Raw genomic sequence first — 13,580 nt, 5'->3', positions numbered from 1 at the left:
CTGTGTCCGTTCCCTCCTCGACCACTGTTAGGCCAATTCCTGCTACGTGTGTCCCCTCTTCTTTTATCTAAAGCAAAGCTGCTTTCAGGAAATGACCTGAGACCCATTCAAATAAGGTAATGAAAGGAGGACAACCTCAGATTACTCTTTCCAGAGGATTTTTTTCTTCACTTTAACAAGGATCAAAGTCTTAAGCTTAAAAAAAATCCCTGTCTTCTATTAACTAGAGATGCTGAGTTATTTTCTTGGACTGTAGGGTTTTCCCAGAGCTTGTGGGGTCACATGAGGGATGGCTTCACTCACAGGGGCTACATGCAGCTTGCAGAGTCCCAGGCACGACAGCGGCTGCTCCGGGCTGTATGGCTAAGGCATCCAGAGCACAACCCCATCCTGGAGCCAGACATGTGGGCCACGCAGTGGGAATTCCCATGTCATCTGGAGAGTCTATGTTATAGATCTGTGTCTTCTGCCAAGAATGTTCCTTTGAATGCAAAGGCTTCATCTGACAGATGACCCCTTACACACAACATGGATTTCTCCAATGCCTGCCTTTGGGACAACCTTTATCTCCAATCTTCATCCCGATCACAATAATGACACTATTAACCACAGTAATCAACATCGACTGTGTCAGAGTTCTAGGACAAAAGTCTTCATATGTGCATTTTCTCCCTATGAGGTTACAGTACTTCTTACTACTTAGAGAATTAGCTGCTGCCTGGGTCCTGGTGCCATGGTGGTCAGAACAGGGGGCCAGGAATGACTCAAGGACCCTTTCACAAAAGTCCTTTAATTGTGCCTCGAGTGGAGACCAATTCTAAGAAGGGACATATGCAATCTTAGGCACTCTTTCAACAACTTATAATAAAGAACAATTTAGCATGAGAATAATAGCCCACACTGAACATTTCCTATTGGACTTGAACCCGGCCCATCCTGCCAGAGCCAACACTGAAGCACGTCACTCTCCCATAGGAGAGCTGTCAGTGGGGCCTGGTTTGGGGGGTTAGAGTCTAGCTTAGCTTCCTTCATCAAAAAGTCTTTGAAATTAGCCTGGACTGTAGCTGGGATGGAGGTGACACAGAAGGAACAAAGGCTGAGGGAAGAGCTCATTAATGGAAGAGAACAGGTGGAAGGCTTGCAGCCATGGGGCAGTTTCAGACCCCAAAGCTCCTGGCTGCTCTCTGAATTGGGAGTGCTGATGGAGATCTCTAGACCCTGGTCTCCTGGGAATGAGACTCCTGGAAATTTGCTCAGGAGCCTGACACATATGTGGAGGACTATGTACACACTCAACAAGGACAACGGGGCCACAGAGCAGAATGGCTCTGCCTTTGGCCCCTGACATCGCATCAATGGGGAACCACCAAATAGGGTACCCAGAGCCCCTCAGCCGCACTGATGGGATGAAACAGTGACACACGCCCACAGACTTGTACCTGGCAATGCAATGTTCCCGCCCCAGACCCACACCTTTCCCACAGGCACAGCCACACACGCACGCCCGTGCAGGTGAGACACAGCCCTGCCACGGCACACGCGCTCCGGGGCCCCCACCTGTCGTCACAGTAGGTGAACTTCATGTCCATGCTGTGGCGGCTCAGGAAGGTCTTGCTGTCCAGGGGGATGTCCATGTGGGATGGGTGCTGGATGGGTTCGCACATGATGATGAGGCAGGAGAGCAGGGGCTCCTTGAAGCTGCACAGACTACTGTGAGGGGGGCAGCTGTTGTACACCTTCACCTGGCCGGTGCAGTGCAAGACCTGGAGACCAGCCACGGGGGGATCAGCTGTGGGGCCAGCGGCACACACGGGGGTTGGGGTGGGGGACTCCAGCCCAGGCCTGCTGTCGTCCTACCTTCCAGGTGGCTGACTTGAGGTTGACGGTCCGGCCTCTGTTGGTGACGGTGCACTTCATCCTCATGAAGAAGTCCCGCTCTGTGGACATGTCTTTGCCTTTCTTCCCAAAACCAGAGCCTGGATGGGGGCGAGCAGAGGGACCCGGTTGACTTTTAGTTTCATGCTTATATTCAGAAGAGGGGCCCTGATGCAGTTTTTCTGGGCAATGTATTGTGCGTATTTCCCGAGAATCTGCTCCCTTAGCACCTGTGGCCTGCCATGAACGCTCAGTACCATATTGGCCCACGGACTAACGTCTCATCTCCGGCTGGTCTCTCCAACTGGAGTAGAAGCTCCTGAAGGCTGTTCCACTGTTTTGTTTCCCACTGCACCTAGTACATAGTCAGTGCTCACTTCAGGGTTGCAAGGCAAGGAGTGACCAGTAGCCATGATCTTGGCATGCCTCTCCTGGGTCAGGCCCATGTCCCCTAGAAGGAATTCCAAGGGACGGTCTGGGCGAGACTCAATCTCCTCAAAGGGATAAACCTCTCAGATTAGAAATGTCCCTCAGACACCCCCGTTTTTTCCTCATCCCTGGCCCTCAGTAATTTGATCCCTCCAGGGCCCTATTTTCAACCTGTGGTAGCTGCATTCAGGATACCAAGCCATCAGCTTTCTCCCTAAAGCGACATGTGTCAGGGCTCTGGTCCAAGCCTCCTGGGTTTAGTAAGCAAGTTCACTTTGAAGATTAACTCAACACGGATCATATCCTTTCTCAGCCAGAATTAAATAAATCGCCACGACAAACACCACAGCCTCCTTTCTGATAGTCTTCAGATGCCTGCCCACTCAGAACTTTTCCCACTTTCCACAGAACAGTGATGAATGTGGTGAGTGCCAGCTGAGTCCCCCTCATCAGTGCCTAAATTCTGCCTCCACCACCACCACCTCTTGGACCTTCCTGGGTGCACTCCTGCTCCCCTGCCCAGCATCACAGAACAATCCAGAGCCTTTTTTCCCCAAATAGTCACAGCCCTCCATAAACCTCTAGAGGGCCATGATATATCAGACTGATGTATCCTCAAAGGGCTATATCAAATGAATTTTGGCATCTCTGAATCTATCTTAAACTTCCCTAGGAGCTGTTTAGCCCATGAAATAAGAGAACAAAAGTGAATCTCTTTTTTTTTTTTTTAAGAGAGAACATTCCTTCAACACGATTATAAAATCATCTCTCCCAAAACTTAATGATGGTCCCTACAATTTTCATTTTCATCAGTGGGGTCTACATATCATGAGATATTCTTCTATCCTGGGGCCTGGATCCACTATTAGGATCAGTTCAGGTGCTGTTGATAAGTGGACTGGAGGGACTCATTTGTGGCTGTGGCATAGGTTACTATTGTGGCCTCCTAACTTTGCTAACCTCTAGATTCTCCCCATTCTGCCACTTAATTAATCTTTCTAAACATAGCTCCAATCAGATTACCCCACCTCTGCTCAAAAACTTTCAAAAGCTCCCGTCTGTCTACAGGATAAAGTTCGAGGCCCTCTACCTGGCCTTCAAAGCCTTCCACAATCTGCCTCATGGCCTTATCTCCTTCTCGGTGTTCACACTAACCCTTTGCTTCCAGATTGTGAGTCCACGCAGGCCGGCACCTTCAATGAGGATTTGCTGATTCATACAGTTTGATCCCAAGTCCTTGACACATGGACCAAGCGACCTAAAGTTCTACTTAGATAAATAGAGTAGAATCATGCTATGAATCATGGTAGTTGCGAGCAGAAGGTCCTGCCTAGACTTTGCCTGGTCCAATACCATCAGTCTGAAAGGAGAGGCTCTGAGGAACAGAGCAATGGAGTGGCCTGGCTCAGGTCTCACGGTCAGACTGAGACTAGGTCAGTGGCTGAGCTCCGACTGAGAACCTAAGGGCTGAAGAGTTTCTGGAGTCCAGAACAAGAGACTTTTCCATTTTCCCAGGCTCCCAACACCTCCCTTAGAAAGAGATTCAGAAAGTCTGGTAGCCCCTTCCTCTGAGAAGCAGACAAGATCTTTCAGCAGCACAGATAAGGCACTGAACGGCCTGTGGAATGCTCTCCAGCCTGTGCACTCTAGGAGCCAGGTGGCCCGAGGTCCTGAGGTGGGAGAGCGCAGGGGCTGGGTGAGAACTTTAGCGGGGGAGGGGGTTATAATTCCACACTTTGCGGGCTCCGACTGTAGCAAGGGTGGAGGTGGGCCTGTGAAGCACCTGTTTCTGCAGTTGTGTGCAGGAACAGAAGCCCAACCCTGCAGGCTTGGTGCCACTGCCTCTGTCATTCAGGCTGGCCAAGCACCCCATGGCCGTGATGTTACCCCATGGTAAGAGATGTTACAGGGGATGGACAGCCATGGGCACAATCTGCCCAGGACAGTGATGGAATCTCTGATTCAGAAGGGACCTGGAAAGTCACTGAGCCCTGCTTCTGCTCAAAGCTTCAGTCTTCTTGACAATATCTTCATTTGTGCCTGTGCCTGGAGGTCCCCAGCTCTGACTGTCCTTGCAAAGTGATTTCAGCTTATGTGGGCCCTTCCATCCGCTGGTATGTGCTGGATACCCCCCATAGGTGGGATACAATATATGAGAGCTTTTCAATCTCTTCTCCATCAAAAATTACCTGTTGTGCGTCTTATCACCCGGGGAACAGATTCATTCCTTATCTAGTCTTCAAAGTTGGCCCCCATGAGCCATGCCTCCTGATATCCGTGGCCTTGTGTACTCACCTCCCACCCTGAGCAGGGACTGGCTTATAACTCCCTCTAATAACAGAATGGGGCAGGGTGATGCAGTGCCAGTTTCAGGGCTAAGCCTTCAGAAACTCTGGCAGCTTCCGCTTTTGTACTTTGGGAGCCCTGAGCTGCTGTGTCAGAAGTCTGGAGAGGGAGGGGCTCTGAGACTCCACAGAGTGAGAGAGAGGTCCAGCACTGCCGGCAGCCCAGCAGAGTCCCAGCCTCAGCTATTGGTCACAAGGTCCCAGACGTGTGGGGGAGCCATCCTGGTCATTCCACTCAGTCCAGCCCCCAGACAACAGTAGCCCAGCTGATGTCATGTGGAGCAAAAGAACCAGTCGCAGAACCCACAGAATATGACAGGTAATAAAATGATCATTCAAGCCACAATGCACTGTGTGGTTTGTTACACAACAGGTAAAAGCAATAGGTTCCACGAACATCTGCGCACAGACGAGTGTACTGGTTTGGGTGGCCCCATTTGGCAGAGGCGCTGGCCTCACAGGTGGTGAAACCTGCTGGAGACAATGTCCTAACCTAAAGGACTGCCTTACTAGCATGGCATCAGGTGCCATGAAGGGCCGTCCAGACACAGTTCTGAGTACAATGTTCTGGGTATTTTAGGGATGCCAGTTTTTTTCTGGATCATAATGACCATGATCCATCAGCCTTACATTCGTAGACAGAGGGAATACAGATCCCCTCCCAAGTGATGTAAGAAGGAATGAAACATAGAGTGAAGAATACTTTACCATTTTTGAGACTCAGGTTCTCACGAATCTCCTCGTGGTCACAGGGATGAGTGAAGTCAAAGATACTGTGTCCTGTTAGCTCCACCTGTTTCAAAAACAAGGTTGGGCTTCATTACTCCTAATTCTGAAGAAGAGGTCTCCAAGAGACATTTGAGCCACCTTCCAGGTCGGGAGACAGAGAGTAGGCTGAACTGGGTCTTCCCATATTCCAGTCTGGCTTCCTACAGACACGTGGACATAATACATAAAAGACTGCCATTGATGACAGAGAATTGATTCACAGGGTTGGTCTGTTAATCTAGTCAGTAGAACTGTCCATCAGCAATGTCAAACTCAACACCAGGGCCTGGGAGTGTGCTCCTGAGGCTTGTAGCCTGAGATCAGAGAGAGTGGGGGAGGGCACAGGTAGGGAGAAGTCAGGATGGATGTGAACAGAACCTTCCACTCATCTCTACCCCCAAAAGCGAACGTCTTCCCTTTTTGAAAGAGCCAGAGGAGGGTGTCACCTGTGTGAGTCCCATGAACTTGCTGATGTTTTCCGATAGAAAGATCATGTCGCCATCTTGGGTCACCACGGCAATGAAACCCTCCAACGCTTTCAGGTACAAGTTGTCCATCTGTTGGTTAGCCTCAGCTTCAGACTCATTTTCAGAGCAAACTGGAAAGAGAGGTGGGGGGGTTGGGTGGCTTACACGAATGTGGTCCTAAAACAGATGTGACTGGCACAAACGAACACCAGCCAGGGATGGCTCAAAGGCATTAGGTGGACTTTTCTGGAACTCACACTGCCAACCATCTAAGTGTCACCACATGCCTAAAACGTGGGTATTTGATAAGCACTACACAGAGGACACCCTGATGGGGCTCTGCAGGAGTGTGGCTGTAGTGGCAGCATACTTGAAGGACCAGGGGTAACGGTGGCAGCAGGCGTCATAGATATGATGGCAGTCACAGTGGTACTAGAAACCGTAACCTTCACCACTAACACACACTGAGCAATGACTATATGTATTAGGTACTGCACTGAATATACTGTCTTATCTTTACAACGCCTGTGACGTAGGTACTATTCTTTGTCTCACCTTACAGACGAGGCTTAGAGAGACGTAGTCAGTCATTTGCCCTAGGTTATAAGGACTGTGGTTAGTGGGCTCAGGCCGCTGAATTCAACAGCTACACTCCTATTTATAGGCTTTGGAGTCAAATAAATGCAGGTTCCATTCCTCCCATTAGGCTATGACTTTGGCTAACACCTTCTCTGAATATCCGTCTCCTCATCAGCCAAATGGAAAGAATAATTTCCATCTTTTGAGTAGCAAGGATTAAATGAGTGTCTAAAATGCCTAAAACACCACCTATCATTGTGATTTCCCCCCTCTTCTGCTCCGTCTAGGATAGTGCCGCTTTCCCCAAATTGCTGAAAGCCTAGATAGGGGACGTGTAGCACACGATGGTACAAATCTAAGTAAGAATGCAGGAGCAACAGAACTGGGTGACCAAAGACGAATATAGACAGTAAGTGCTCAAGGGTTCAGGGGAAGAGGGGGTCACTTTGTGGTGGTCAGAGACAACTGTTCCAAAAAAGGGCATTTGAGGCAGCTCATAAAAAAACAGGGATTCACTCTGTTAGGTGAAAGAACTTTCTGGGCCCGGTCGAGGTGGGCAGACACTGGGCAAACAGGGAGGTGGTACGGCCTGGAGCAAGCTCCCACCCGGGGACTGAGGAGACACTGCTGAGGGGAGCCCAGCATCCTGGAGCGGTGGCATCGCAGAGCACTGCTCTAGGGAGAATCACCTGGCAATGGTACTCTGAATGGTTTGGAGACAGACTGTGAAGACCAGAGGTGCAGAGATCACACGAGGAGGCCACGAATCAGGTTGCAGAAGTAGTCGCTAGGGGCAACCCGGGGAAGAGCCCACCCCACAACCACCACTCTGAGTAGCGCCAGCTTTTCAAGGGCACCCCTGCCGCCTGCGGAACAGCAGACGAGATGTAGGCTCAGCTCTTGTCCCAAACAAAGCTCTCAGGCCCCGGGCCCTTGGCTGTTGTCCTCGGACCAAGGACTTTCTTTTGGCCCTGCTTCTCCTACCTCATCATTGAACTCCAAACATACATGTACTTACAAAAATTTGTATTCATCCAGTACAAACATTAGGCCATGTAGACCTCCTTTAACTTAACAGAACAAGGGGGTTAGAGAGTAATTTGTCCCTTATAAAAAGTGAATACTCACTTAACTAAAAGGAGTCTTCCAACACGAGGCTGTTCTGGGGAATGTGAAATGCAGTTAGATTTATGGCCCACTTGGCAAGGAACGCATGGATACTGTGACATGAGGTCCAAGGCCCTCTCCATGAGGGCACTGGATTTATTTAGTTTTCTTTTCCCTGGAGCCCCTAAATTTAAGCTCTGGGCTATATGCTGTCATTCCTCAAGAACAAATCCAAATTAGGAGATGTTTCTACCATGGGGCTTCGGTGGCACCCCTGGGGACCAGCCACCTTCAGGACATGGGACCAGCACACGTGCCCGAGGCACCAAGAGAGCAGGCAGTCCAGGGACAGGCTAGCAGCCTTTAAAGCTAAGGGCTGGGCTGCAGACAGTAGTAGCCTGGTGGCTTCTCTTCTGTTTTGCAAAAATGGTGAAAACAATGAGAGAAATTCTTTCCCCTTCACACCCTAGCTAGCCTCTGGGAGGGGAGACCATCTGGGGACAGCCTGGTGCCACACACATACCCACACTCGATCCCTGCATTGGGTTTCTGCCCACCAACTAGTCAGCTGAACTGATGATAATGAGCCAAAGTTCTAGGTGTGGATGCCGTTACTGCTAATGTTGTGGTTCCAGTCAACAGCCATATTTAACCTGGGGCTTTAGGAGAGATGGTGATAGAACTCAGTACTTTCAAAGTTGAGCGTGCACCAGAGTCCCCTGCAGGGCTTGCTAAAGCCAAGGATTTGGGGGCCCAGACTACTACATAACTCAAAGCAAAAATGTGAGACCTCTCGTTGAAAACTTAAGCCACGTCCAGGGCCCCTCTCAATGTGCCTTGGGGGACCACACAGGGCACACACTCATGAAGCCGGCCTTGGATGGTCCCTTCCCCAGGGTTCCTGATTCAGTAGGGCTCAGGTGGGGCTGAGAATATGCTTTTGTCACAAGTTCCCAGGTAATGTGGACATGCTGGACCTACGGCTACAGGTTGAGAATCACTGCCTTAACTCAAGGTCCTATGAGTGACCCTTAGTGCTGGGAAAATCAAACTGTTTTGGCAGGTGGTGACCTATTTTGGGGATGGGTGAGGAGAGGTTTCCAGCACCATTAAATCACACCAGATAGGTGACTACCCTCTCCAGACAGCAAAGGCCAGCTCTGTGATTCCTGGCCTATTGAGACAATTTTTTTCTCCTCAATTTCTTTGATCTCAGTGGCAACACTGACATCAAAATCTGGTGTAATCCCAAGACAGCTCTATTTGGGTTAGCTAGGCCCAGAGGAAATAGTTCTGCTTAAAATTTCCTGTTTTTAACAGTTCCGACCTAGCCAAACTGGTTTCCATCCATGCCTAGTACACTTGCTTCCAGGAGGTGGTGAATTGGCTATAGCAGCTGGCCAGCCGGCCTCTGGGAGGAAGGCAAAGGGGCACTCAGGGACCACGAATGGAAATAGAACATCTTGGGACTGAAGTCACAATGGCTGCAGGGCCAGGAAGCCAGCAGGCCGGCCCCGAGGGACCCCTGGGACAAGCTGGCCTCTTGCCTTTGTGGTACTATTTGCTCCAGCACCTGCTTTTCCTCCTAGGGGATTCTGAAGGAACCTGGCCAGCTCACTGTCAGCTTGGAGCTGACGCTGAAAACTGCAGGGCTGGAGGCGGACCTTCACCCTACGGGCCAGGGGTACGCGTCTATCACTCTCTGCTATCACATCCCTACTATGTGTCTGCCCTGTGCTAGGCACCGGGCAGGAAATCAGTCAGGACATCTGTAAAGAAGTGTCACTATGTACTCAATCCCGTCTTAGGGAGAATCAGGGATACTGAAAGGTGTAAGAGCAATCTTTTTTTTTTTTTTAATTTATTGAGAGAGACCGTGTGCACACATGCACATGAGTGAGTTGGGGAGGGGCAGAGAAAGAGGAGAGAGAGAATCCCAAGCAGGTTCTGTGCTGGCAGCCCAGAGCCCAACACGGGGCTCGATCCCACAAAGCATGAAATCATTCTGAGCTGAAATCAAGAGTCAGACACTTAACTGACTGAGCCACCCAGGTGCCCTTAAAAGCAATCTTACTGCTGAGGGAATCTACAGATGGGTGGGGAGGACAAAGATAAACCACCATAAAGTTTCACGACGATCCAGAAGAAATCTTTAGTGCTAAATAAAGAGGAGCCCACTAGTAGATGCTTTAAGTTGCCTTGGGTTCTTTAAGGGGTCTTTAAGTTGCCTTGGGTTCGGTCTCAGTTACTCGCTTCCCAGGACCCTTCAGGCTCTGACCCCCAGAAGAGAGAGGAGGGTCATCAGAATCAGAGGCAATCTGCTGAGGCGATGCATGCTCAGCGTGGGGAGCACAACAAGATTCTTTAATGCTAAAAATAGCCCCAGTAAACAGGCTTTGATGACGACTCCCCACAGCCAGGATATGCGCGGGCTGAGGTTTCGGAGCACTTTTTCCGGAGCACTGCTCATTTCCTTCAGGCAGCACCACCCATGTGGGGCGGGACCCCATGGGCAGCAGGAGCTGGGCATCTGGGGTGAGCGGGCAGGGTGGCAGGGCAGACATTCCTGACCTGGTCTCTGAGACCAGACTGTTACAAGGTACTGTCAGTCAGGATGCATTTTTATTCCACCAGGGTCATCTTCCCTCTTTATTTCCTACCCTGAAAAGTTCCAGGACTGCTCTGACCATTCTTAAAACCATGCTGATGTGATCTTCCCAGTTCACATGTGCTCGGCAGTCACCATTTAGTTATTATTACAGGGGCCTCCTTTTTCAATCCAATTCCTCCCCTCCAACTTTCCCAGGCCCATAGACCCACCACTGCCATCACCAGGTAGTGGGCCTGGGCTATCCTTACATCTTTAGCAGAAGGCACTGTGTTTTACCTGATCTTGCTGGCCTCCCAATGGGCCTTAAACATCCACCATGTGAGATTCATTCCTTTGTTCTTTACATAGCTTATTATCCTACCTTACGTCTTTGTAGTACCCTTCGTAAGATGTACAGGGCCGGGGTCACCAAATACCTTTTTACCAGACTTTTTTGGTTTAAGTTAAGGGAGTGATCTGAACAAGGTCAGTATCTCTAGAAGAGACTGTGTATTAGCTGCTTTTAGCCATTTACATTTCAGCACGAATCAGCTTCTCAGCTCCTCTCCAAACAGGACAGACAAAAGGCTCGAAGTAGAAGGTGAGTGGGCAAGACATGAATCAATCGATTCATTCATGCCAATGAATTGATAATAAACCTAACATTTCTCTTTTGAAACCTTGCTACATAATGACCTCTAGCAATCGTGTAAAATCAATTTGATTTCACCTCGTATGAGTGTGGGAAGCCAAAAATCAATTTTACGGTGGAAAGCCAATTTTGCATATTTGCTGCTGTTTGATGCCCCCCGAATGCAGGAGCAACCCTCATTTGGTCACGGTTTGCGGGGCTCATCTTGAAAGAGGATTTCAGACAATCAAGCGGTACTTCCACTGATGTTCCCGTCAGAGTGTGTTCTGTTCTCGGCCCAGCGTGGAAGCTAATATCATAAAGCTATTGTTTCAGTTTGTTTCCTGTGATATGGATCTCATTCGGCCGTCCCGACTCCCAGGCTGAATTTCTCAGCGCTGAGGTTTTCCTCTCCAACATTCCCACACAGAACAGCCTACTGTGAAAATCAAAGGGAAGCGTGTTACTAAGTAAAGCAGAAACTTTTCTAAAGCAAAACCTGGTCTTTTTTAGCCTTTTGAACTCTGAGCTAGGCAACCGGCTATTTCCTATTTTAAAGTGAGCCAACACAAGTGCTCACCTTTGTTAAAAGGCTTCAATAATGAATCTGTGGTTTGTTTTGACTTGGAAAACCCTGGCTGTTCGGCATTTTGATAGGCGTTGCTGGAAGGTGGGTATAAGAGGACAGTAAGAGTTTCTGCCGGGTTTCCGTCTATGCGATTTCTCCAGAAGCCTATACTTAGTCTAAATCCATTTGCTTCTTCGTAATGACTTTTATTTCTAAGCTGTAACTCGTGAAGAACCTCCTATGTGGCAGCAGAGAGGATAGGGCTTTTCTATCCACTTAGATCAATCCTCAGCACTGCAAAAGAACTCCTGTCAGCCCACTCGTACAGATGAGACAGGAAAGTTCAAAGGCAGTGAAGAGATTCTCACAAACTTGTAAAGAAGGCTCCAGGGTGGGTCTGTGTGCCCACAAGTCCCATTCTCCTTTTTACTGTATGGCATGTTTTTAAAAAGCAAAATGTGATTTAAAAAGAAAAAAAATCCTGTCTCACATGCAATTCCTGAAGATGATTTCAACAACTGGTCTAAAGAATGTGCAGCTGGAGCCTGGAAGAGAAGGCAGAGAAAGGGGATGTTGAAAAGCCATCCACTGCCTCCTCCCCACCGTGGGTAATGCGTGTTTTATGAGAACTGCTCTGTCAAGGACAGCAGGACCCGACGGCCAAATGTAGACACTCTTATCATTTTCCGTCATTTCTTTCCTCAGGACGGAGAGGACCAGAGCTGACGTGCTGAGGGCTCTGGTCCATCTGGGGCCAAGACCAGCCAGAGGGCAGGCAGTTTGTGTCCACAACTTGCAACAGCTCCTGAGCGGGATGTGTGCGGTCTCACCGTGTTCCCGTCTCCCAGGGCGTGGCTGGCACACGGAGGCTCATGCCAGCACATAGGCAGGCAGATGTGCTCAGGGGACCCAGCCTCTGGTTCACGGCTTTCACCAAGCCAACCTCTGAACCACTGAGAAGAATGACTGCATGTGGGGGAGCATGGAAATCAAAGCTGTCTATCAGAAGAAAGAACAGAAACAACTCACTGAATGTGTGAGGGCCATCGCTGCACCCCCTACTCAGGGCTGGCCCCCAGGTGCTTCTGCTCAACCTTGGTTCTCCCACCAAGGAAGAACCTGCCCCCCACACCTAGCTCTCATCAACGTCTTTGCCTGACCAGGTTTGCACAATGCTCCTGCCCTCCCATGTCTGCCCTTCTCACAAAGACAGACTCCAAAGGACTTGCATAGCAGGTGCAGATTCACCAAGTGCTAAGCGTGTGGCTCTGAGCAACCTTTTTTGTACCTCACTTCTTCTCATCATTCTACAAGTTCTATGACATTCTACAAGTCCAAATTCAATCAGAGAGGTGTCCCAGGATGAATACAGTATTCCTTTCGGGGTCTCTGGTGGTGGTGGGACGGGGCTTGTGGTGGAAGGAAGCAATAATTTACCCAATGAAATTAATGTCTAAGAGTAGGATTTCAAGCATCATAACAGGGGAGTTGAGGAGATGCTTCTGGGTGTGGAGGAAGCGTCTGTCTGGTCATGAAATCCTCCAGTGCAGACTCTTTGTGTGTGTAAAGATGATTTCAATGGTACCAGACACTGCCCTCACCTGTCCAGAAAGAGAAGCCTCTTTAAAAGAGAGAGGTACACACGTGCCCTCTGATGGTGTCTCCCGGCCACTGTCCCCTCTCTCACTAGCATCTGTGACAAAACTGCCATTCCTTGGCATTGTTTCTTTGTAAGTATTTATAGAGCATGTCTTTGCCCTTGGTTCTCCCCCCTGTCTACTCTTTTCGGAGACTCTTTAGATTTGCAGGACAGGGTTAGCCCTCCGACCCTTGGACCCACTGAGCTGTCATCCTATTTTCTGAAGGTTTTTCTTTCCCCATATCCTTCCTGTGCTTCAGGCCCAGAATAGCACATGCTGGTCTGGCCTCCCTGCCTCACGCTGGATTCCCTCTGCTCTGGGTTTCCTTCCCAGAATAGCCACTTCATAACAGGATGGCAGAGTCAACCAGCTCCCAGGCACCAGGCTCACTCAGGAAAACTGAAAGCCAGCCACAAAAGAACCTTCCCTTGCCCGCCTCCCGGCCGCTCACCGGCTGGGACGCTGCCCACCCGTGGTGCCTCAGCCGCCGCGTGGGGAGAGGTGCTACCTGCTGCCCAGTTTCCTCACGAAACTGACAGACCGGATGGGACTGTCACATAGGATCTGAAACTGGAAAACTA

The 13,580-nt window shown here is 49.7% G+C and overlaps 1 protein-coding gene across 1 annotated transcript in view; it reads right to left on the bottom strand.

The window, feature by feature from the left end:
• Positions 1–13,580, bottom strand: part of EPAS1 (endothelial PAS domain protein 1) — an 84,010-nt gene that overhangs the window by 21,494 nt on the left and 48,936 nt on the right. Inside the window, exons 3-6 of the mRNA XM_053890658.1 lie at positions 5,864–6,015; positions 5,358–5,442; positions 1,858–1,976; positions 1,558–1,763 (exon numbers count right to left, since the gene is read on the bottom strand). Coding sequence (XP_053746633.1) covers positions 1,558–1,763; positions 1,858–1,976; positions 5,358–5,442; positions 5,864–6,015 — 562 coding nt within the window. The remainder of the gene's footprint in view (positions 1–1,557; positions 1,764–1,857; positions 1,977–5,357; positions 5,443–5,863; positions 6,016–13,580) is intronic.

The sequence above is a fragment of the Panthera pardus genome, unplaced genomic scaffold, assembly GCF_024362965.1.
Source record: "Panthera pardus isolate Hobbes unplaced genomic scaffold, ASM2436296v1 HiC_scaffold_25, whole genome shotgun sequence".
Lineage (NCBI taxonomy): Eukaryota > Metazoa > Chordata > Mammalia > Carnivora > Felidae > Panthera > Panthera pardus.
Note: the sequence above shows the minus strand (reverse complement) of the source record. Positions and strands in the feature narration are given on the sequence as shown.